The sequence below is a fragment of the Gigantopelta aegis genome, chromosome 7, assembly GCF_016097555.1.
Source record: "Gigantopelta aegis isolate Gae_Host chromosome 7, Gae_host_genome, whole genome shotgun sequence".
In the NCBI taxonomy this organism is placed as follows: Eukaryota; Metazoa; Mollusca; class Gastropoda; order Neomphalida; family Peltospiridae; genus Gigantopelta; species Gigantopelta aegis.
In genome coordinates, this window is record NC_054705.1 from 24501328 (window position 1) to 24527470 (window position 26143).

Sequence of the window (26143 nt, forward strand, 5' to 3'; positions counted from 1 at the left end):
ACATATAATAACAGAACAGATCAAACTTAGCAGCTAAGAATATAACAGAACAAAACAACAGAACTGGACAGAGCACAACACAACATATAAAAATGGAAAGAACAGAACAAAATAACAGAACTGGACAGAGCAAAACACAACAGATAAAAATGGAAAGAACAGAATAAAACAAAACATAAGAGTTAAAAGTCAAAACATAACAGATAAGAACCAGAGCAAAACATAACATAACAGATAAGAACCAGAGCAAAACATAATATAACAGATAAGAACCAGAGCAAAACATAACATAACAGGTAAGAACCAGCGCAAAGCATAACATAACAGATAAGAACCAGAGCAAAACATAACATAACAGATAAGAACCAGAGCAAAACATAACATAACAGATAAAACCAGAACAAAACATAACATAACAGATAAGAATAGAACAGACAAAAAAACCCATAACAAATAAGGAGATAATAGAACAAAAAATCACAGATAAGAACAGAACAAAACAGAACAGATGAGAATAGAACAGCACAAAAACAAAACAAAACAGAACAGATAAAATAGAACAGAACAGAACAAAACAAAATATAACAGATCGGAATAGAACACAACAAGAACAAAAAAAAAAAAAAAAAAAAAAAAGGATAGAATAAATCAAAATAAAACAGATAAAAATATAACAAAGAGAGAACAAAACAAACTAGATACTAATATAACAGAACAAAACATAAAATATAACAATAGTACAGACCAGAACATAACAAACAGGGATAGAACAGAACAAAACATTACAGCAAGAAAAACCCCAGACCAGAACAAAACATAACAGATAAGAATAGAACAGAACAGAACTGATAAAAATAGAGCACGAGATACGAATCAAACAGAACAGAACTATACAAAATAAGACAATTATAGAACAGAACACTATGTAACATGGAAATACAATGGAACAAAAGAAGCAAGAATACAACATAACAAAACAAAACGTAACATATATGAATAGAACAAAATATACCAAAACAAAACAACAGAGAACAATAGATCAAAACAGAAAAGAACAGATGCGAATAGAACAGAACACAACAAAATAGACAAGATAACAAAACATAACAGATAAAAATAGAACATAACCAACAAAAAAACCCATGACAGATAAGACTCAAACAGAAGAATAGAATAAAACATAGAAACTAGAAACAATATAATAGATGAGAATCTAACACGCAAAAAAAACACACACAAAAAAACACACACACACACACAAAAAACATGACAGAGAAACACAGAACTTAACAAAACAAAACATGAAAGATAATAATCAAAGAGAACAGAACAAAACATAACACACAAGAATAAAACAGAACAGAGCAAAACAGGAGATAAGAATACAAAAGAACAGAACAAAACATAAAGATAGCAAAAGAACAGAACAAGACTCAACATGTAAGAACAGAACAGAAGAAAAGAAAGCAGATAAAATTGAACAGAACAGAATAAAACATAACAGCTAAAATAGAACAGAACATAACAAAACTTTAAAAAGCAGATAAGAATAAAACAGGACAAAACATGACAGATAAAAAAGAACAGAACAAAACATAAGAGATAAGAATAAAAGCAGAACAGAACAAATCATAACTGATGAGAATTAAAGCAGAACATAATAAACTATAACAGATAGGAATAAAACAGAACAGAACAAAACATAACATAGGCAGTATGAACAGAACAAAACATAACAGATAATAGAAGAAAAAAAATAATAACATATAAGAATAGAACATAAACGAAATGGAACAGAACGGGATGGAATAGAATAGAACGAAATAGAACATAACAGATCAGTGCAGAGCAGAGGACAACAAAACAGAAGAGAACAGAACAGACAAAAACAGGGCAGAACAAAACAGAAAGAAATGGAATGGAACTGAGCTGAACAGAACATAACAACACTGAACAGAACAGACCAGTGCAGAGCAGAGCATATATAAGAGCAGAGCATAGCATATATAAGAGCAGAGCAGGGTAAAACAAAATAAAACACAACAGAATAGACGAGAACATGACAAAACAGAACAGAATAGAACAGAAAAGAACAGAATAATACAGAAGAGAAGTGAATAGAATAGTGTTAACGAAAAAAAACAAAAAACAAGAAAGCTCACCGCAGTTGGATTCGTCCGAGTTATCTGGACAATCTTTCCAGTGGTCGCACCAGAAGGCGTCAGGTATGCACTGACCTCCAGCGCACTTCCGATGACCTTCACGACACTGGTGATGTTCTGAAATAACAATCAACAGGTCTGCTTAAATAACCAAGCTAAAATAGTTTGTCTGATAGAAATGTTTACAAATCTGAGTAAAGTTTGCAATCATTCCTTCCTGCCACCTCCCTACCCCCATTTCTTTGTTAAATACAATCTCCCTCCGTCATTGTCTCTTCCTCCCGTCCCCATCTATGTCTCTATCTGTATCTCTGTCTGTCTGTCTGTCTGTGACTGTCTGTGACTGTCTGTTTGTCTGTCTGTCTGTGACTGTCTGTCTGTCTGTATGTCTCTCTCTCTCTCTCTCTCTCTCTCTCTCTCTCTCTCTCTCTCTCTCTCTCTCTCTCTCTCTCTCTCTCTCTCTCTCTTACACACACACATCCATCTATCGCCAGTTGAGTAATACTAATTGTACATACCACAGCTAACCTCGTCGGATCTGTCGTGGCAGTCCATGTTACCGTCACACCTCTGTACGTGCGGAATACACTGGTGGTTATCACATCTGTACTCGCCGGCCTCACACGGGGGGAAATCTGGAATTAAAACCACTCTACTACTGACATATCTTCAGCCCCGTAGGAACCAGGGAGAAGTGGGTGAGTACACAGTTCCCCGCTTTATATAAGTGAAGTACCATCAGTACCATCATCACAATAATCATAATCATAATTAACACCACTATCATAAAAATCATCACATATTCACCATCCCCTTCATCATCATCATCATCATCATCATCAGTATGATCATCACAATAATCATAATCATAATTAACACCACTATCATAAAAATCATCACATATTCACCATCCCCTTCATCATCATCATCATCATCATCATCAGTATGATCATCACAATAATCATAATCATAATTAAGATCATTATCCTAAAACTCATCACACTTCACCATCAAACAATCGCCACTACCAGACACCATCAATCATCATGGCCCTCACCACCACCATCATCATCATCATCATCATCATCAATATTACCATAGACAGTAGAGAGACTGACCACAGTTTAGTTCGTCCTCGCCGTTAAGACAGTCGTTGATGTGGTCACACCGTAACGACGCCGGCAGACAGCGTCCCTCGGGACAAACGATGTATTCCTCCGACGTTCTGCCGTTATTCCGGAAGTCTCGACACCCGTTGGAAATATTCCCTGTAAATTCACACACATACATCTATAAGCAGAGCAGATTAAGGAGCTTTTGATAAGGAGGACATGCAAACTAAAAGAACAAAGTGCGCCTAGAATATTAGAAGAAATGAAGGAAATGTTTGATTTTAACGACACACTCAACACATTTTATTTACGGTTATATGACGTCAGACATATGGTTAAGGAAATGTGTTATTTAACGACGCACTCAAAACATTTTATTTACGGTTTTATGGCGTCGGATATATGGTTAAAGACCACACTGACAGTGAGAGAGGAAAACCGCTGTCGCCACTTCATGGACTACTCTTTTCGATTAGCAGCAAGGGATCTATTATATGCACCATCCCACAGGCAGGATAGTATATACCACGGACTTTGTTACAACAGCTGTGGAGCACTGGCTGGAACGAGAAAGGCCCAATGGGCCCACCGACGGGAATCGATCCTAGATCGATCGCGCTACAGTATTAGAACGTAGACTGAAACGCATTATGTATATGGCAGTCTTCTCTAGAAACGGGGCTGGGACCGTTGGTTTGTCCAACGGCTTGATACAACCAGTGCCAAAATTGCTACACGCAGCGTTTAAATCAACATATACCCATGCATATAAATACTACAAACCCTCAACCTTAATGTAAATCAAAAGCAAATGGGGACCAATCTATTCATTTCAGACATAACGGTGAGCGACTTTAACTAGTGTAGTTCCGCACAAAATCGTCAGCCTAGTTTTAACAGGACCACGCGCATGTTTCAAGGTCTATATTAGTTGGTACGTTGACGCTAGTTCAAACTGAATTACAGCATTTCACTGGTCAAATGAAGCAAAATGTTACTGCAATAAACATTGTCACATGTATCACCAATGTCAGGACTGGTAGCATTAATTGTGGCATGAAAAGTTGGGTTCACTTTGAATTGTTAACCGCTGAAATACTGCTACCTATATTGTGGAGGATTGTTCGTTGATTTTTCGCATCCTAGTTTTAACACTGCCCGTTTATGTTTTTAGGAAATTACAATAAACGTAATATAATCAACACATTATTGCTGATGTATCAATAAATATAGAATGGTATAATGTGGTCAATAGCTATGTACGGCAATGCCCTGATGTCATACAGACCGAATCATCCATCGTCTAATAAAAAGCAATTTCTGGATGGGGTACTGGTTTTCACAAAGAAGTTCATAAATGAACTGTATGTTGTGATAATAATATTTGGCACTTACAGCGCTCATATGGTGTATGTGTTTGTGGATGTGTGAGTACGTGCATGCGCGCGCGTGTGGGAGCGGGACGTAGCTAAAGCGCTTGCTTGATGCGCGGGCGGTATAGGATCGATCCCCGTTGGTGGGCCCATTGGGCTATTTCTCGTTCCAGCCAGTGCACTACAATTGGTATAATATAAAAGGCCGTTGTATGTGCTATTCTGTCTGTGGGATGGTGCATAAAAAAGATCCCTTGCTACTAATGGAAAATTGTAGCTGTTGGTTTTCCTCTCTAAGACTCTCTGTCAAAATTACCAAATGTTTCACATCCAATAGCCGGGGGTGGGACGTAGCCCAGTGGTACAGCGTTCGCTCGATGCGCGGTCGGTGTGGGATCGATCCCAGTCGGTGGGCCCATTGCTGCTAATCGGAATGAGTAACCCATGAAGTGGCGACAGCGGGTTTACTCTCTCAATATCTGTGTGGTCCTTAACCATATGTCTGACGCCATATGACCGTAAATAAAATGTGTTGAGTGCGTCGTTAGATAAAACATGTCTTTCTTTCTTTCCAATAGCCGATAATCAATAAATCAATGTGCTCTAGTGGTGTAGTTAAACAAAACCAACTTTGTGTGCGCGTGTGTGATTGGGGGGTGGGGGGTGGGGTGAGGTTACACCCCCATAATTCAACCATTTCTATATCCACTACTGTAACAATGGCCGTATCAAAAATGTCCCATGGCCAAAAACAGCTAAACAACATAATATATATATATATATATATATATATATATATATATATATATATATATATATATATATATATATATATATATATATATATATATATGCAGTGAAATCCCTCAAAACCGGACCCTGTGTAAATCGGAATTCCCCGAAACCGGACAGTTTTCACGGTCCTTTTATAAAATTCGATACAGAACTTAACCTCTCTAAACAGAATACCTCTTAATACCGGACATTTTATTTGGTTCCGAGGGTGTCCGGTTTAGAGGGGTTTCGCTGTATATATATATATATATATATATATATATATATATATATATATATATATATATATATATATATATATATATATATATATATTTATTTATTTATTTATATATATGGCATGGGGAATGTAAACGTTTGTTACTTTGTTTGGTTTTCCCCCGCCCACTTCCCTTTCCTTTGATGTCATTCCATTAATCCATGTTCTAACAGCAAACATCGTTTAATGCTCGAGTTACCGCTCGGTTTGAAATAATTGCCTCGTATAAACATTGACTCTATTTCTTTGTTGGGCTCTTTGAAACTAATTTCATTGCTTCATTTCAATTACTTTATTTCCATTTTTCTTCTTGTGGTTTGTTTGCGGGGGGGGGGGGGGGGGGGGGGTCTTCTTCTTTTTTTTTCCGTTTTTTTTTTTTTTTGTCTGCGCGAAACTGCAATCTACACGAGCCGTGATACCGACAACGCGAAATTAACCACGATGCTTTAAATTAGGTGTTTGAAGAAAAGTTATGACGACATTAATACGATGGACAAAAGATCAATGATGACCGGAATTCATTATTATATTAATAGAAGTCTCACATCGAAATACATTCTACAGACAACACACCGGTCTGTTTAAAGGCGACCAGTCACGGATGGTTGACCTAATTAATGACCTAACAAAGTATTATCTGAAAATAAATATATTTGATTTGTCGCTAAAAATACTTTATTCAACCATCTACATAACCATCATATCCCACTTATTACTGATATTTTGTAAACATAGTAGAATTATATCAACGGTCCATAATTCAGGAAAAAATAACGGCTATTTGGAGCGAAGAGGTGTGACGTATTATTTTTATAGTCACGTGATGGGCAACCCACGAATAACCGCAGTGTCAAAACGATTTGCTAAACTCGTGTAACGAGAACGCTTGACCGTCCTCTGCGACGTAGTTTAAATCAAAAGAAAAACAATGAAAATAAGTTATTAAAAATGTATATAAACATGTACTGAATGATAATAAGCTTATACATTAAAGGGACATTCTTGAGTTTGCTGCACTTTGTAAGATGTTATCGACTAACAAAGACTTTTTAACGATTGTAATTACATATCAAATATATTTTTCTGCATAAAATATTAGTGGCTGTATATTAAACGTATTTCTGATCGTTCTAATATTTTATTTCCAAAAATAATTTTTTTTTGTACGTACGAAATTATTTGAAGACAAAATCTAGTTTGGGCTTCTTACAAATATTAAGACAGCCAGAAACATATTGAATATACAGACACTGATATTCTAAACCAGAAAATATATTTAATATGTAAGTTTAATCGTAGAAATATTTTATTAGTTGGAAAAATCAATACAATGCAGCAAACTGTTTGTTGTACGCGGAAAAATCTAAACACCGCATTAATTTTTCACTTTGTCAAATTTATTATTATGCAAAATATGCCATAACACCATGGGTAATTACAGCTGGCTTGGAATAGGAATTATTACATTTTAAAATAATACTGTGAACTAGACGGTGTTTATATACGCAGTGGCTATATATACGACGGCCGTGTATATGGCCTCCGCTAACGAGGGCTCATGTACTATAAACAGCCACAGACCACAATTAATTTCGCTATAAGTTTCTATATAGCCTTAGCGGCTATAACATTTGTATTAATATCAGCAGGCTATTTACATGTACACAATGTTCATGTTTAAAACATATACTGCATTAAAAAAAACTCTCTCATCCACTCACCTACTCACCCCCCCCCCCCCCCCCCCCCCCCCCCCCCCCCCCACACACACACAAATATCCATGTACATCAGTTTTCATACATGTCGGTAATTAGTGTTAATTATTTCTGGGAGCAAGAAAGAAGAGAAAGAAGAGAAAGAAGAAAGGGGAAAAACGAAATATCACAAGTGAAAGAAAAGAATAACTGGTTGCAAATTTTATCTTTTAATGTTTGTCTCTAAGCCAGTATGTTAAACTACAGTTGAAAAATTTCATGTAAAATTGTCAATAAATAAATTATACCATTTCTTCCAATATGTTTCAAAATATTCGTATTCACAGTTTTTAAGCAGAATACACCTTTGAATTTCTAATTTGTTTGTAATTGTCCGTTGTAATAATCGTAAGTTCAATTTTTGTTTTTGTATTTTTATAGAATAAATATAATATTTTATATTAATAATCATCCAATTTACTACACTGCTGTTTTGTTCATTAGGCAAACCTAAAATAACTATATGTTTATCAAAAGTAATATGTTCACCCATAGTATTTGTTATCCAATTTGCAATAGATTTCCATAGTTTTTTTTAACAAAATGACAATCATAGAATAAGTGTTCCATTGTCTCTGGCAGCAGATTACAGAAAGTACATTTATTGGTATCTATATAGTGAATAGTATATAAAAAAATGGTTAGTTGCGAGTATTCGATGCAATATTCTGTACCGAAACACCGCAAAGTTGTATCTCTAGTACATTTAAAGGGTATGCTATAATATATTTTCCATTCCCTTAATGAATAGTTCAAACCTTTTTCCTGATATTTTAATTGTGATTTTGGTATTTGTGATGTTTTGCATAGCAGTTTATATTGTTCCTTGCAACCTTGTTTCTCTTTTAAAATCTGCTTTAACTTTTGTGGATAAACTGGTTTATAATTAGGGGAAAAATTCAGAGTTTGACAATTTAATTTTCCATATTTTTCAATGAAACATTTTACTGCTTTAATTAAAGACGTATAATCTAAACAAAATCGTTATTATATTATACTTCACCATAAATTCGTCAACAGTTAGAAAGCCACCATGTACACCAATTAAATCATTTATAAAAATAATTCCCTTTTCGGCATACTTTTTGTAGAAAATAGGTTTTTTATCTTTTAATATTTTACTGTTGTGCCAAATATTGACACCAACTATGTCGTCTATACTTTCAATGATTTCTTCACATTGAATTTTTCTCCAGCTTTCAAGAACATCTTTCCAAAAAGGATTACTTGTATTTTGTATTTTTTTGCTAACAAATTGATCCCCATATATAATTAAATCATGTATTGATACCTTTGTAATAGATGAAAAAAGATGTATCCATTTTGAATCATTTGTAAGTAGTCTTCTTATCCATGTTGATTTTAAGGCTGTTATATAAATTGAAATATTAATCATTCTTAATCCTCCGTTTTGATAATCTTGATTTATAGTTTCACGTTTTATTTTTTCTGATTGATTCATATTACCGAACCACTCGGAACAGGAGGAATACATACTAAGTACAAATAGTGCGTGGTCTGAACAGGGGAATGGGGGTTGAATATGAATCTAGCGGACCCTTTTGTGTACGTTTTCCATAGACACCTACCCAGTGTTTCTGGCAGAAAGAAATTTTTAGGTATTGCGCTATGGAATTAAATATTTACAATGTCTAATAAAATGGGTTAGGTGTAGGGTTAGGGTTAAGAAAATCATACAGTAATTAATTTGTCATTAATTTTGTCAAATGTTAACTTAAAAAAAGAAATTAAATCTGCAATAAAATTTTACCCTCTGGTACAAACCCTGCTACCGTATATGAATAGCATAATATTGCCCCTTCAGTACTATAATAATAATAATAATAATAATAATATCTGAATGAATGAATGAATGAATGTTGCTCACCTCAGTCTAGACCCCCCCTTGCTAAAATTTCTGAACACGCGCCCGCAGTGGTCCTGTGTACGATAGCCCCCCCCCCCGAAAAAAAACAACAACAAAAAAAACAAAAAACAATACCCCCCAAAAAAAACCCCCAAACAAACCCCCCAAAAAACTCAAACAAACAAACAAACAAAAATAAATAAATAAATAAATAATAATAATAATACAAAATAACAAAAAAAAACCCACCCAAAACATAAATAAAACAAAGAATAATAATAATAAACAAAAATCGTGAGTTTAAATATATTTTAAAGTCTATATACGGCGGTCGTGCACTTTATATAAAATTCAAAGGTACTTTACACGGCTGTCGTATATATAGCCTCATCAAGAAAGAAATAAATGTTTTATTTAACGACGCACTCAACACATTTTATTTACGGTTATATGGCGTCAGACATATGGTTAAGGACCACACATATTTTGAGAGGAAACCCGCTGTTGCCACTACATGGGCTACTCTCCCGATTAGCAGCAAGGGATCTTTTATTTGCGCTTCCCACAGGCAGGATAGCACAAACCATGGCCTTTGTTGAACCAGTTATGGATCACTGGTCGGTGCAAGTGGTTTACACCTACCCATTGAGCCTTGCGGAGCACTCACTCAGGGTTTGGAGTCGGTATCTGGATTAAAAATCCCATGCCTCGACTGGGATCCGAACCCAGTACCTACCAGCCTGTAGACCGATGGCCTGCCACGACGCCACCGAGGCCGGTCTATATAGCCTCATCAATACTAGGATTTGTCGTACGTTTTAGACTCCTCATAAAAGAGTTCCAATTTTTAAAAATGAAGCTGCTCACTGGTAGTTATGGGATTCCCTCAATCGTGGTTCGATTAAAATGTTTTGGGTGATACATTCCAAATTAATGTAATTGTCATTTATAATCCATATTTAGAGAAATAAGGCTCACTAAATCCGTGACTGAGTGCCTTTAACGGCAATGTATAATAACCATGTGTCACTTTACTCACTTAATTAATTTGATAAAGCGTTGTTCAATTTACAGATCAGTCGGAATCGCATCAAACAATTGATCGTAATAGACTTGTTCGTGTGTGGAATGTATTGATTGACAACACAGTAACGTCGGTGTAATAAATATAATGTGTAGACGGATCCGGTAATGAACGTAGTTTTTAAAGAATTATTTGATTTGTTCAGTGTAATAACAAAGTTGACAGACCCATTACACAGAAAGTATAAAACAATTACAAAATGTTTTGCCGAGGATTATGATCTCATTAATAATGACGGTGATATTTGGGATGGCGTTAGAGAGACAGTATGCCATGTTTTCAGTCAGATGTGATTTATATTACCGATTGAAGTCTGCAGTCATATCATAATATGGTGGAGGTGTGTGTGTGGGGGGGGGGGGGGGGGGGGGGGGGGGGGGTGGAGGAGGGGACGTAGCCCAGCTGTAAAGCGCTCGTCTTATGTTCGGTTGGTCTAGGATCGATTCCCGTCAATGGCCCATTGAGCAATTTCTCGTTTCAGCTAGTTCACCACGACTTGTATATCAGAGGCCGTGGTATGTGCTATCCCGTATGTGAAATATAAAAGACCCCTTGCTACTAACTAAAAAATGTAGCGGGTTTCCACTCGAAGAATATATGTCAGAATTGCCAAATTTTTAACATTCAATATCCGATGATTAATAAATCAATGTGATCTAGTGTCGTTAAACAAAACACATTTTTTATCATACAATATGAGTTTGCACACTTCAAAAAATGAGATATCAATTACATTTGCAGTACCGTATCTACAGAAGGGCGCGGAGGTAAGAGAGAGAGAGAGAGAGAGAGAGAGAGAGAGAGAGAGAGAGAGAGAGAGAGAGAGAGAGAGAGAGAGAGAGAGAGAGAGAGAGAGAGAGAGAGAGATGTGTTAGACTTACAACAGAAGTACTCGTCGGCCCCGCTCTTGGTGTTGAGACAGTTGTTGGTGTTGTCACACAGGTACTGACTCTTGATACAGCGGTCGTGTTCTCGGCAGTGGTAGTGTTTCCCCGGCTCGCACTTCGTAACCGGACCTGGGAACATAACCGAACATAACAAGATACCAGAGTTGTTGTTGTGTTTTTTTTGTCGATTTCTGTTTTTGTTTGGTTTTTTATTTTTGTTTGTTTGTTAGTTTTGTTTTTGTTTGTTTGTTTTTGTTTGTTTGTTAGTTAGTTTGTTGGGTTTTTTTTTTTTTTATTGGGTTTTTTTTTCTGGGGGGGGGGGGGCGGGGGAGGGGGCTGTGCGTTTTTAGTGGGGTTTTTTTGTGGGGGTAAGTTTTGTTTGGGGTTATTTAGGGGTATGATTTCACTTCTTTTTTCTTTTCTAAAAAATTAAATGAAAATATAAATTTTATACACTAGATGACGTCAAGCGGAAGATTTTATGCGAATGACATTCCAACAATCCAATGGGGGCTACGTTTTGTGATGTTTCACTGATCGAGTATAATCGAAAATTGATCAATTTCGCTCTACTGATGTGATGATCGATTTAAAAAAAATAAAAATCCAAAATCGATTTTGTGGAAACACTTCCTTCGGTTTATATGATTATGTTGTGGTTTGGGTTCGTTTTCATGTTAAAGAAGAAATATAGTAAATAGTTATTAAGGTACATGCAAAAATAGCCAATTGTAGGTTGAACAATAAGTATATAGGTGCATGGACCGTATAATTCAAATCCTTCTTATGTTCGTATAATTCTAACCGTTTGTGAAATCGAACGATGATCGACTGGACCAGTGGTGGAAACCGATTATAACCGATGATCGCTAATGAAATTCCACTCGATTCCCAACGATAGCTATGCCTACTATTCACAGTTTCCCATTCATTTCATTTCAACTTGTTTTCGTGCTTATATCCAATTAAGGTTCAAGCACGCTGTCCTGGGCACACACCTCAGCTATCTGGGTTGGCTGTCCAGGACAGTGGGTTAGTTGTTAGTTGGTTGGTAATCAGTGAGACTGAAGAGGGTGTAGTGCCCCATTGAGCCCTTAAGAACTCGCTCTGGTTTGGAGTCGGTACCGGGCTGCGAACCCTGTACCTACCAGCCTATAGTCCGATGCCTTAACCACTGCGTCACCGAGACCGGTAGAGTTCCCCGACCCCGTTTGCAAACAAACTGATGCTGTAGATTTAGGCGAGGGCTCTATGGAACCGACGCGCCCCCCCCCCCCCCCCCCCCGCCCCCAACTTACATTTGATTAAGTAATTAATTATTCTTTTCATAGGGAGAGGGCTCTAGTTTATCAATGCCACGCTCATTAATTCTTAGACGAACGTGTGTTTTAAAAAACTAGGGTATGTCACTTTAACGGCTGGCTATACGTACCGCAGTTGATCTCATCTTCGCACGTGACGCAGTCGCAGACGTTGTCGCACACATTGGCGAATTCGATACACTGATTGTTATGACACGCAAACTGACTGTCAGTACACAGACCACCTGTAAATAATAATAATACTAATGATAATAGTAATAGTTGGTGATTCCAAATCAATGATTGTTCTGAAACTCAAACTGACTGTCTGTACATCGACAGCCTGTAGATAACACTAGATATATTAGTAACAGTAACAGTAATAGTAGTAGTTATAGTAATAGTAGTAGTAATAATAGTAGCAGTTATAGTAGTAATAATAATAATAATAATAATAATTCCAACAGTAGGAGTTATAGTAGTAGTAATAGTAATAGTAGTAGAAGTAGTAGTAGTTGTAGTTGTAGTACTAATATTATTGGTAGTAGTAGTAGTAGTAGTAGTAGTAGTAGCGGTAGTAGTAGTAGTAGTAGTAGTAATAGTAGAAGTAGTAGTAGTTGTTGTAGTATTAGTATTATTGTTAGTAGTAGTAGTGGTAGTAATGGTAGTAGTAGTAGTAGTAGTAGTAGTAGTAGTAGTAGTAGTAGTAGTAGTAGTAGTAGTAGTAGCAGTAGTAGTTGTTATTGTTGTGGTTGTAGTTGTGGTGGTGGTGGTGGTAATAGTAATTAAGAGGGGGTGAAGAGAGATAGAAGCGAACTCTGAAACTATCAGCCTCGAGGTTTATAGCTCAACACCTCTACAGACGACATGTCGCAATCATAGCATTATAGTACTATGTTATATATATATAGAGATAATCATTTTATTAAAATTACGTTTCATTTCTCAAAGACCAAATGGTTCAAGAATAAATGTTATAATGACGTGAAACATTATTGATTTTGTTCACTAACATTATTATCTTTTCTTCAAACATCATGTACATAGCTTTCGATTTTGTTTTTGATAAGACGCGCGTATCCCTGGGGTAAAAAAAACCGGCTTCAATGTGTTTTCGGAAGCTTGCAGAACACAGTTCTCTAACTCATTTAAAACTGAAAACAGACGATGGCGGCATTAATATTTAAAGGGACTCGTTCCGTCGTGTTTCCACTTTAACACTTTTGTAATAGAACAGTTAACAGTACGGTCAGACAAAAAATCGATTATTACATCATTTAATTTGTTTTATGTTCGGTCTAAACTGGACCAAAGTAAAAAAAAAAAAAAAAAAAAAAAAATGCAATGTTATTTTTCTGAACCATAATCGTTTTGCTTACAAACAAACAAACAAACAAACAAACCAAACAAACAAATAAAATGAGCACACAAACAAACAAATAATCAATAAATCAATCGATCGATCAGTCAGTCAGTCTATCAATCAATCAATATAATAAAATATCTACCAGAATCGAAAACCGGAAATTCAAAGACAACAATGTGTTTTTAACATCGTATGCCCTCTATGTGGGTCCGGACGTCCTTTAGGTTATCTTACACTAAATCGTTTCTCATTGGTAATAGCGTTAACATTTCCCCAGTAAAACTGATATAATTTCTTTTTTACCGTTATCCTTTAACAGCAGGTTTGTTCGTTGGTGGTCTATAACCATATCGAACTTAACATATGTTTACCATATGTTTACCATCTAATCGTCGATGACTAACAAGATTAGTTAATTGAGTTCCTTTTTATTTAGGTTTACTGGAAGCGCTGAGAGACAGTTCTACTAAACTGATAATATTTTGTCATTCAGCAATAACTGAGTAAGAAATGCGCACAGTTTGAAGAGGGGAGGTGGGGGGGGGGGGGTGGACTCAGGTAGGGACACGAAGGAGAGGCGGGGTGTTAGAGATGTGGAAAACAGATTGTGTAGATATGTACTTTGTGTGAAGGAAATTATAGTACTGGAGATGAATATTGCTATTTATTTAAATGTAACTATTTTATGAACACACGCAAATGGCTTGTAAAGCCATTGTTAGGGCCAAAGTCTACATAGCTGTTTTTATGAACATACATTTCTTGTGTTAGTCTTTATTTAAGTTTGACGTCATACAAATGCTATGCCGTCATGCTTTTAATAACGTTATTGGATGGCCCTCTGGACAGGGTTATCCAGCTTTTGCACGGTGCTAGAAAAATCTGTCTGATCCTAGGACCAGATAGATCTGTCTGGCCCGAGGGCTAGACTATTTCTACATACGCGTGACGTCATAACTCATGTTTTACGGCGATTGACATCATAACTCATGGCTTTCAAAATTCTGTTTGTCATTTCACGTTGTATCATTGTTTTAAAAACGTTTAAACAAATTAATATTTATATTTATTGTTAAGTTTTTATGTTTATGTTTTTAATTTTATGTCGTTGCATAAGTTGGACTATAATTTCAGCGTATGATTAAATGAGTTTCATTGTTTGTAGGTAAACTGTTTACGAATCGTTCAACAATAAACAAACCGTACGTAGCTTACAAAATTAATGTTTTGTTACTGCAATTAAATGGGCAAGAAAAAGAATCAATCACCGTTGTGAGGTATAGATAAGGCAATTTCAACCCTCGGGATTTGTCCCTGGGGTTAAAATTGCCTTATCTATACCTCACAAGGGTCATAGATTCTATTAATGTTTTATTAGCTAGTAAAAGAAGCCGAAGCCTATTTAACAGTATGCATTATAACTATGTATGTACTTTAATTAGTTCAAAACGTTTTCATAGTATTTACCGTTACGGCGAAATCGGATTTTTATATTAAAGGTGTATATTAAACATCTATAATTATGTATATGGTTATTCTTACATTACGGGTGAATTAATAGTTTTATTCACCTGCTAAATAATATGTGCAATAATAGTGATATATTCCAAGAATAATGTATTTGTTTATTTCAGTCAATCTGTTACTAGTTTGTTGTTGATATGCTGCTTTTAACGAATCAAGATAAATATGGCTTCAGCATTGGCGTTGCATTGACGTTCTTCAGCCATGCTATTATTATTTTAGAAAAACAAAAAAAACACCCCCAGGAAACCAAACAAAAAAATTCCAAAAATATCTAGCATTCTAAAATTCAAAGAACGTTAAATTGTAAGAGCATAAACACCCTCCGGAAAATGTCGAAATTAATTTCTAAAATCACAAGCCAGTTGAGAACACCATAGATACACATATCTAAGTTTACACGTTAATAAAATACTATTTTAAATACTGACTCGTACAGATCTCATTAGGAAGGAGGAAGAAAATGTTATATTTAACGACGCACTCAACACATTATATTTACGGTTATATGGCGTCAGACATATGGTTAAGGACAACACAGATATTGAGAGAAGAAAATGTTATATTTAACGACGCACTCAACACATTATATTTACGGTTATATGGCGTCAGACATATGGTTAAGGACCACACAGATATTGAGAGAAGAAAATGTTATATTTAACGACGCACTGAACACATTATATTTACGGTTATATGGCGTCAGACATATGGTTAAGGACAACACAGATATTGAGAGAAGAAAATGTTATATTTAACGACGCACTGAACACATTATATTTACGGTTATATGGCGTCAGACATATGGTTAAGGACAACACAGATATTGAGAGAAGAAAATGTTATATTTAACGACGCACTGAACACATTATATTTACGGTTATATGGCGTCAGACATATGGTTAAGGACAACACAGATATTGAGAGAAGAAAATGTTATATTTAACGACGCACTGAACACATTATATTTACGGTTATATGGCGTCAGACATATGGTTAAGGACAACACAGATATTGAGAGAAGAAAATGTTATATTTAACGACGCACTGAACACATTATATTTACGGTTATATGGCGTCAGACATATGGTTAAGGACAACACAGATATTGAGAGAAGAAAATGTTATATTTAACGACGCACTGAACACATTATATTTACGGTTATATGGCGTCAGACATATGGTTAAGGACCACACAGATATTGAGAGAAGAAAATGTTATATTTACGACGACGCACTGAACACATTATATTTACGGTTATATGGCGTCAGACATATGGTTAAGGACAACACAGATATTGAGAGAAGAAAATGTTATATTTAACGACGCACTGAACACATTATATTTACGGTTATATGGCGTCAGACATATGGTTAAGGACCACACAGATATTGAGAGAAGAAAATGTTATATTTAACGACGCACTGAACACATTATATTTACGGTTATATGGCGTCAGACATATGGTTAAGGACAACACAGATATTGACATAGGAAACCCACTGTCGCCACATAAGTTACTCTTTTCGATTAGTAGCAATGGATCTTTTATATGCACCATCCCACAGCCAGGAAAACACATACCACCGCCTTTGATATACTAGTCGTAGTGCACTGGCTGGAACGAGAAATAGCCCAATGGGCCCACTGACTGGGGTCGATCCCAAACCGACCGTGCATCAAGCGAGTGCTGTACCACTGGGCTATGTCTCGCCCCAATCTCAATATTTACACAACGATATAAACTGAAGATAGCTGTTTTGAATTATGTTTGAATATATATTCTGCGAAGAGCCCCTGTTGTCATCTTGTCATTTTAAATATCCATTGTAAAATAGTTTTTCTTAAACTGTCGACTGAAGTTAAAGTTTAGTTTGTTTAACGACACCACTAGAGCACATTGAGTTATTAATCATCGGTTGTGGGATGTCAAACATTTGGTAATTTTTACATATAGTCTTAGAGAGAAACCCACTCATTTTTCCATTAGTAGCAAGGGATGTTTTATATGCACCATCCCACAGGCTGGATAGCACATATCACAGCATTTTATATATCAGTCGTGGTGCACTGGCTAGAACCAGAAATAACCCAATGGGCGTGAAGGGAGAGGGCAATGTTTTTCAATATATACAATTTTAAAGTTGAGACACTTAAAAATAAAAAACATGAAAAACCCCCAACAATAAACAACAACCAACCACCACTACCCACCCACACATCCACCTACCCCCCCCCCCCCCCCCCCCAAAAAAAAAAAAAAAAACAAAAAAAAAAACAACAACGCAAAACAACCCTGCGACAAGCACCTGTAGCGGTTGGAGAGACAAGGACTGGGATGTGGAGGTGGACAACGAAAGAAGTTGAAAGATAGGAGTCGACAGATCGGGAAGAAATGAGATGGAATTCAAAGGAGTAAAAGAAAAGGGGGGCAGTGCGATAAAAAAAACCAAAAACAATCTGCATCTGGTTTTCTTGCGGCGGGCCAGACATTATCATTTTCTTCGATTAATAACTACTTGGAAAAGGAGAAAATGGGAAAAGCAGGTGCAATCTGTAGCGTGCAATCACTGCCTGGCGTTCGCAGCGCTGACAGCTAGGTACGATTGTGCAATAATACTACTTGTGTTTTTCAACAGCCATTAATAAAACATTCGTGCCGCTTAAATAGACTATAATGGGAAGACGGATTGGAAATTAATAATCTCCCATCTGACAACGGAATTCATAAGCGTGCATGACTCGGAATGTCGGTTGGTGGGGAGGGAGGGGGGAGGGGGTGGGGGTGCGATGAATGTTTAACAACACCCCAGCATGAGAAATACATCGGCTATTGGGTGTCAAACTATGGTAAATGCAAATAGCAAGTGATGAACATGATCAAGTTAAACATTCAAGAGTTAAATAAAATCATAGTGTAAAGAACTGTGCGAAAAATACAAATATCAGAGATAGATAAACTTAAAACTTAGTCAGTACCACGTAAAATTATAACAAAAGTTCTGGATGGAATATATGGATCGAAAGGATTCCATCGCAGTTCTTTGACCAAACATATATTTTCTAGTTTTCTTGAAATGCTTACACTCCACCAAAACGTGGCGTACCGTCAGAGTACATCGACAGTGCTCACACTGAGGTGGAAGATCCTTCTTCAAGATAAATGAATGGGTCAAGTATGCATGACCGATGAGAGCACGACACCACATCTAACAAGTACAACCACATATGTGTATGAAGTGAATCAGTCTGGTGTTAAAACACATACCCCCACCTCCCCCACTTACCCAGTAAAGTGATATCCCATGCACATATGAGATGATCAGGTCTGTCGATTTCTATGGCAGTGAAATGTGTAGGTTCCGTCATACCAGACAGTTTTTGTAACAACATTAGAGCACATTGATTTATTAATCATCGGCTATTGGATGTCAAACATTTGGTAATTCTGACATAAACAGTTTTAGAGAGGAAACCCGCTACTTTTTTCCATTAGTAGCAAGGGATCTTTTATATGCACCATCCCACAGACAGGATAGCACATACCACGGTTTTTGATATACCAGTCGTGATGCACTGACTCCCCTGCGCGTGCTGTAACCTCACCGTGGTGCAGGGGTGTAACATTCTCTTTGAGAATGGCCAATACAGCACAAATTGAAGTTTAGAGTAAAATTCGGTGTCCGTAAAATTCTGTGATATTTGTATTTGTATTTTTGCACAGTTCTTTACACTGTTTTTGTTTAAACCTTGAATTTTTATATTGATGTTGATCATCACTTTATTTATTTGCATTACCATAGTTTGACACCCAATAGCCGATGTATTTTTCGTGCTGGGGTGTCGTTAAACATTCATTCATTCATTCATTCATTCTGATGCACTGACTGGAACGAGCAATAGCCCAATGGGCCCAACGACGGGGATCGATCCCAAACCGACCGCACATCAGGCGAGCGCTTTACCACTGGGCTACGTCCCGCCCACACACACCAGATATACGTTATTGCCAATAAAAACAAATTGTAATAAAACTGACATAATCATATCGACCGCCACTGGCGATATACATAAAAAAAAAGTGTGGCACCTTATGTTTAATCTGTCTGCAAGAAAATGGAGGTTTCATATTTCATCTAAGAGGTTTGAAGTGTGTTGCTTTACTAGCAACCTTCAATTTAGCAGAAACATCGTAGTTCCATTTCCATTGTACCTCATACTCATGTCACCTTATAGTATTGATTGCATAACAATTATATACCAAATAAAAGCATATTAGTTTCTTGAGAATAAAAGGCAGCATTTGCGTAAATATTCACTGTCACGTATTACTACCAATCAGAGCCGCGGCGTTTTTTACTCCTTAAATATTTGATGGTGCACCCAGAAAAATCACCGGAAGTGCGTCATTTAGTTATTTTCGTACACACGCGTCATGCGCGATCGTCATACACATATTATTAGAACTGGATGGTGCCAAAATGATGTTTTATTTCCAGTGACCATGAAGAAACTTCAAAACACCTCCAATACACAGACCTTCTCAGTATTTCCAAACGTTATCTACGTCAAAGAATGGTTTACGACATCTGTCCTAGAGAAAACGAAATGAACGCTGTCACGGGGATTCTATAATTCCCGTAACTGAATAAAACACGATTATCAAAATATCTCTCCTAACTGTATATCTATTAGATCTCTCTGTAACAGGCGGTTAAACCCTAGTATGGCTCGTCTCCAGGTATGATCAGAGATACGATCTTATATAAAGTATATATTATTATAGCACGTTCGTTCTCTAGAAACACAACAAAAACACAATACACTTTGGAATCTGTATTAATCTACGCTGACAAATGTACAGCCGTAGTAGTTAATTAATAACAGCAATTATAACAACCCAGAACTGATCACTTAATTAGTTAATCTCTAGGTGTCTAGTTACACAATATGCGAATCACTTCACCGTTACACCACACCCACACGTGTGATAATTGAGAAACGCTTCCAGGAGAAGTTAATTAATAAAGGAATTACAACACCATTCCTAACTGGTTAATTTTTAATTAACCCTAACTACTCATTCAGTAACCTTGTGACACAGAATTAATATTGGTACCTATCACAATAAAGACAATAACCTACAGTGTACCTAGGTCCGCTAGGATGACTGGCTAAGCTTTATATTACCAAATACTCATATAATGTTAGAACAAAAAGTCTACGATTTACTTCGTCAGATGACCGAAGACACTGTCTAAAGAATATTGGTATAATACAGTATCAAAATATTTAAAGTCACATCAATCACATCAAGGTTATACACAGAGCAGAAATAATATATTTACCAAAGTCCAAACGGACTAACGTTCCCTCGGAGCCTTCCTATTCGTTTTCCTCGATATCTCTAAAACACTAGCTATTTATTATAAATCAGGATTTTGCCTGGGGGTACAAGGCGGTACCTCACGTATCATCTCATATTCTACATCTACTAGAGTCGCTATATTTCTCTCTGATCGTCAGTCTGGCTGTCGCCAACCGCGAGCAATCTCCTGGCCATAAACAGCACTACCGGAGATATTACGTAACTACTAGCCACATGGCCTCCGCACCTGGCTGAGGGTGTGTATTAGGCGTACCGATCGAGGACGGTCGCGCAGAAGTCTTACGTAACAAGTTGCCCATCTGGGCTACGGGCAATAAACTGCACACGGCCCTCTAACACAATTAAAATCGCCACAGGCGAAACAAATTTAAGAGCATGTTCCGTGACAAACGCTTTACGACAAGCCAGACAACATACATCAATACGGGTACAGAGTACACTGCATGGCTCAATTTTGATATTTTTACAACACCCCTAATTTTGAAAACAAAAAAAAGTTGTACTTACCGACCGCTACGTAATATTATAGGCCCTACTGGTATATGTGAAATGGAAACCGGCCCTTCACCGGCCGCTATGTAATATAGGCCCTACTGGTATATATTAAAATGCTACTCACAATCGGTCTCGTCGAGGTGGGTGTGTCTACAGTCCACCCAGCCGTCACACACGACTTTCCGGTGGATGTACAGACCGCTGGGACATTTGAAGTGGATGTCTGTAAAACAAACACGTCACTTACATTGTATCTGTGCCAAAACATTATAATAATAATAAAAAATATATATATGATTTCTGTGTGTGTATGTGTTTTTCAAATTTATTAGTTTTGAGTTTTTTGTTTGTTAATTTGTATGTTTTTGTTTGTTTGTGTTTTTGTTTGTTTGTTTGTTTGTTTGGGGGTTTTTTTGGTGTCTATAGAGAGCTCTCCTAATATGACTGGATCGAAGGATCGAAACCCCTTGGTGGCTCCATTCTCAACGAGTTCCATACGACTGGTATATGAAAGGTTGTGATATGTGCTGTCCTGTTTGTAGGAAAGTGCGTATAAAAGATGTCTTGCTGGCAGTGGAAAAATAGTAGCCGGTAGCCTCTCCAGGACTTATGTCACAATTACTAAATGTTTGACATCCAATAGCTGATGATTAAGACAAGTTACAATTTGTTTTGTTCAATGATACCACTAAAGCACATTGAATTTTTAATCATCGGCTATTGGATGTCAAACGTTTGGTTATTATCTTAGAGAGGAAACCCTCTACATTTTTCAATTAGTAGCAAGATATCTTTTATATACACCAAAAGGAAAGAAATGTTTTATTTAACAACGCTCTAAAAACATTTTATTTACGGTTATGTGGCGTCGGGGATATGGTTAAAAACCATACAGATATTTAGGGAGGAAACCCGCTGTCGCCACTTCATGGGATACTCTTTTCGATTAGCAGCAAGGGATCTTTTATATGCACCATCCCATAGACAGGATAACACATACCACGGCCTTTGATATACCAGTCGTGGTGCACTAGTTGGAGCGAGAAATAGTGATGATTAAGAAGTCAATGTGTTTGTTTGTTGTGACTGTCTGTATGTATGGGTTTTTTATAAGTGAATCTGTGAACAGAATTTAGTTTTTTTGGTTGGTTTGTTTAACAACACCACTAGAGGAAACCTGCCACATTGTTCCTAATTCAGCAACGGATCTGTTATATGCTCTTTCCCACAGACAGAAAAGCACATACCACGGCATTTGACCAGTTGTGGTGCATCGGTTGGAACGAGAAAAACAAAATCAGTTGAATGGATCCACCGAGGTGGTTCGATACTGTGATGCAAGCACCTCAAAGGAGCACTCAACGAACTGAGCTAAATCCGAACCGCACCAAGAAATAGCGATGATTAAGAAGTCAATGCGTGCAAAAAGGTGTGTATATATGTGTGAATGTCGGTATGTATGCCTGTATGTATGGGGGTTTTATACGTGGGTCTGTGAACATATGTATAGAAACAGAAAGTAGCCAATGGTAAAGTGTTTGCTTGATGCGCGGTCGGTCTGGGATCGATCTCCGACGGTGGGTCCTTTCGGCTATTTCTCGCTCCATCCAGTGCACAACCATGGTATATAAAAGACCGTGGTATGTGCTATCCTGTCTGTGGAATGGTGCATATAAAAGATCCCTTGCTACTAATGGAAAAATGTACCGGGTTTCCTCTCTAAGACTATATGTCAAAATTACCAAATGTTTGACACCCAATAGCCGATGATTAATACATTAGTGTGCCCTAGTGGTGTCGTTAAACAAAATAAACATCTGTAAACACATATGTATAACACAGATGACGTACTACACGTCTGGGCTTCTTCGTCTGTTCCGTCCGTACAGTCACGCTGTCCGTCACACAGGTACGTCGTAGGGATACACTGGGAGTTGTTGCAGCGGAATTCGGTAGAGTGGCAGTCGCGTCGCTCTGAAATAAACAAACATATAGAAAATTATTTTATTAAAAGTGTCAAAACGTGTTCGTTTTTAAACAAAAAAGCCATTAAGGTTGAAATATATACAAACAAAATGTCGAATTGTAAATAATTATTGTTTTAAACTCTAAAGATACGCACGCAAACACAGAACAAAAACACATACACATACACTAACAAACACACACATCAAACACACACACATACACTCACAAACACACACATCAAACACACACACACACATACTCTCACAAACACACACATCAAACACACACACACATACACTCACACACAGACACACACACACACACACACACACACACACACACACACACACATACACTTACAAACACACACATCAAACACACACACACACATACACTCACAAACACACACGCATCAAACGCACACACACACACACATACACACACACATCAAACACACACACACTCACAAACACACACACACACACACACACTCACAAACACACACATACACTCACACACACACACATCAAACACACACACACACATACACACACACACACACTCACAAACACACACACATACACTCACACACACACACACACATACACACACACACACACACACACATACAAACAAACATACGCAAACGCACACAAACACATATAATTAAAAACTTTCCGAATTTATACAATTTACTGTATTCTGATTGGCTGACGTCACTAAAAAACCAAGCGTTATCCTTCCATAAACCTCATAAAAATACGTCATCACAGAAGACCAAGATCGATTGGAACTATTTTTAGCTGGATGGGCGAGAAGTCCAATGACCCAGTTCGGTGATCGTTTTAAAAAAAGGAAGTTACCTGTTTTCTCGATTAAAAAAATAAGGGAAACTGTATGAGATATTCATGTTATATAAAAATAAAATAAAAAATTACAATATATTTTTTATTTGTTTTTATTGTTAAAAAAAAAAAAAAAAAAAACATCCAATAGTATGTATACATGTATTCCTACGCTTATTTAACATGGCTGACGGTAAGAACGAAAGACTTTTATACATCGATAAATTCCTAAAAAATGAGAAACAATTCTTATACAAACATACACAAACGCACACAGATACACACAGATACAGACACACGTACACAAACACATACACAAACACGCATACGCACACAAACACAAACACACACAGACACACAAACAGACAGACACACACACACACACAGACATACATACATACACATACACAAACACACACAGGCACACAAACACACACACAGACATACATACACATACACAAACACACACAGACACACAAACACACACAGACATACATACATACACATACACAAACACACACAGACATACATACATACACATACACAAACACACATTCACACACACGCACACACACACTTACACACAAACACATACACACACACATACACTCACACACACACACACATCAAACACACACACACACACACACACATACACTCACACACACACATACACTCACACACACATACACACATCAAACACACACACACATATACACTCACAAACACACACATACACACACACATATACACTCACACACACACACACACACACACACACACACACTCACACACCAAACACACACACATACACACATCAAACACTAACACACACACACACACACACATACACTCACAAACACACACACACATACATACACTCACATACATACACTCACAAACACACACACACATACACTCACGCACACACACACACACATACACTCACACACACACACATCAAACACATACAAACAAACATACGCAAACGCACACAAACACATATAAACATACACAAACGCACACAGATACAGACACACGTACACAAACACATACATACACAAACACGCATACGCACACAAACACATACACAAACACACACATACACACAGACAGACAAACAGACGCACACACACAAACACACACAAACACACACAGATATACATACATACATACATACACATACACAAACACACATACACACAGACACAGACACAGACACACACAGACACACATACATACACATACATACACACACGCAAAACAGAAAAAAAAGTAAATTAAAAAATAATAATTATAGTAAATCAATGACAAACTACAATGTAAAAACCCACTTAATTCAAACAAATTTTTAAAAAATATATAAAAAAGCAGAAAATAATAAAAATTGAAAAATAAACAAAAAATGCAAACAGATGAGACGTTTACTCACTGCACGTGCTTTCATCGGAATTGTCCCCACAGTCGTCGATAAAGTTGCACTCCTTGTCACGTGGTATACAAAAGTGGTTGTCGCATTTGACGTGCGTGCTCGGGCACTCAAACGTTTCTGAAAGGAAGTAACATCGCCATTTAACTAAAGTGAAAGTAGGAGAACTGGCTGTTGGCCTCAGACCACAATTAATTTCGCTATATGTTTCTATATAGCCTTAGTGGCTATAACATTTTTATTATATCAACAGGCCCGTGAAGTTTTGTATGTACCTTTGCCTGCATGGGGGACACATACCCTGAAAAGGACAACCCCTGTTGTCCAGCTCTGTCTCCCAGCATATTGGTTTAAACAGACACACCCTCTAAACCAGGCCGGAGTACACCCATTTTACACAAAAAGCACTACTTTTGCATGGGCCGGAATTACCACAAACAAGTCTTCAATGTCAACAAGTTACACATGTTTGCAAACTACATGCTATCCCCTGTCACTTCAGTCAAACAGTTGCCACTTCATAGCTGTCTG

At 37.0% G+C, this 26143-nt stretch overlaps 1 protein-coding gene across 1 annotated transcript in view; it reads right to left on the reverse strand.

Moving 5' to 3' along the window:
• The window catches only part of LOC121377986 (G-protein coupled receptor GRL101-like), a 131552-nt gene that overhangs the window by 32315 nt on the left and 73094 nt on the right, over positions 1–26143 (reverse strand). The window contains exons 5-12 of the mRNA XM_041506082.1: positions 25616–25732; positions 23222–23344; positions 21495–21593; positions 12727–12840; positions 11289–11423; positions 3281–3430; positions 2681–2797; positions 2163–2279 (exon numbers count right to left, since the gene is read on the reverse strand). Of these exons, the coding sequence (XP_041362016.1) occupies positions 2163–2279; positions 2681–2797; positions 3281–3430; positions 11289–11423; positions 12727–12840; positions 21495–21593; positions 23222–23344; positions 25616–25732 (972 nt within the window). The remainder of the gene's footprint in view (positions 1–2162; positions 2280–2680; positions 2798–3280; positions 3431–11288; positions 11424–12726; positions 12841–21494; positions 21594–23221; positions 23345–25615; positions 25733–26143) is intronic.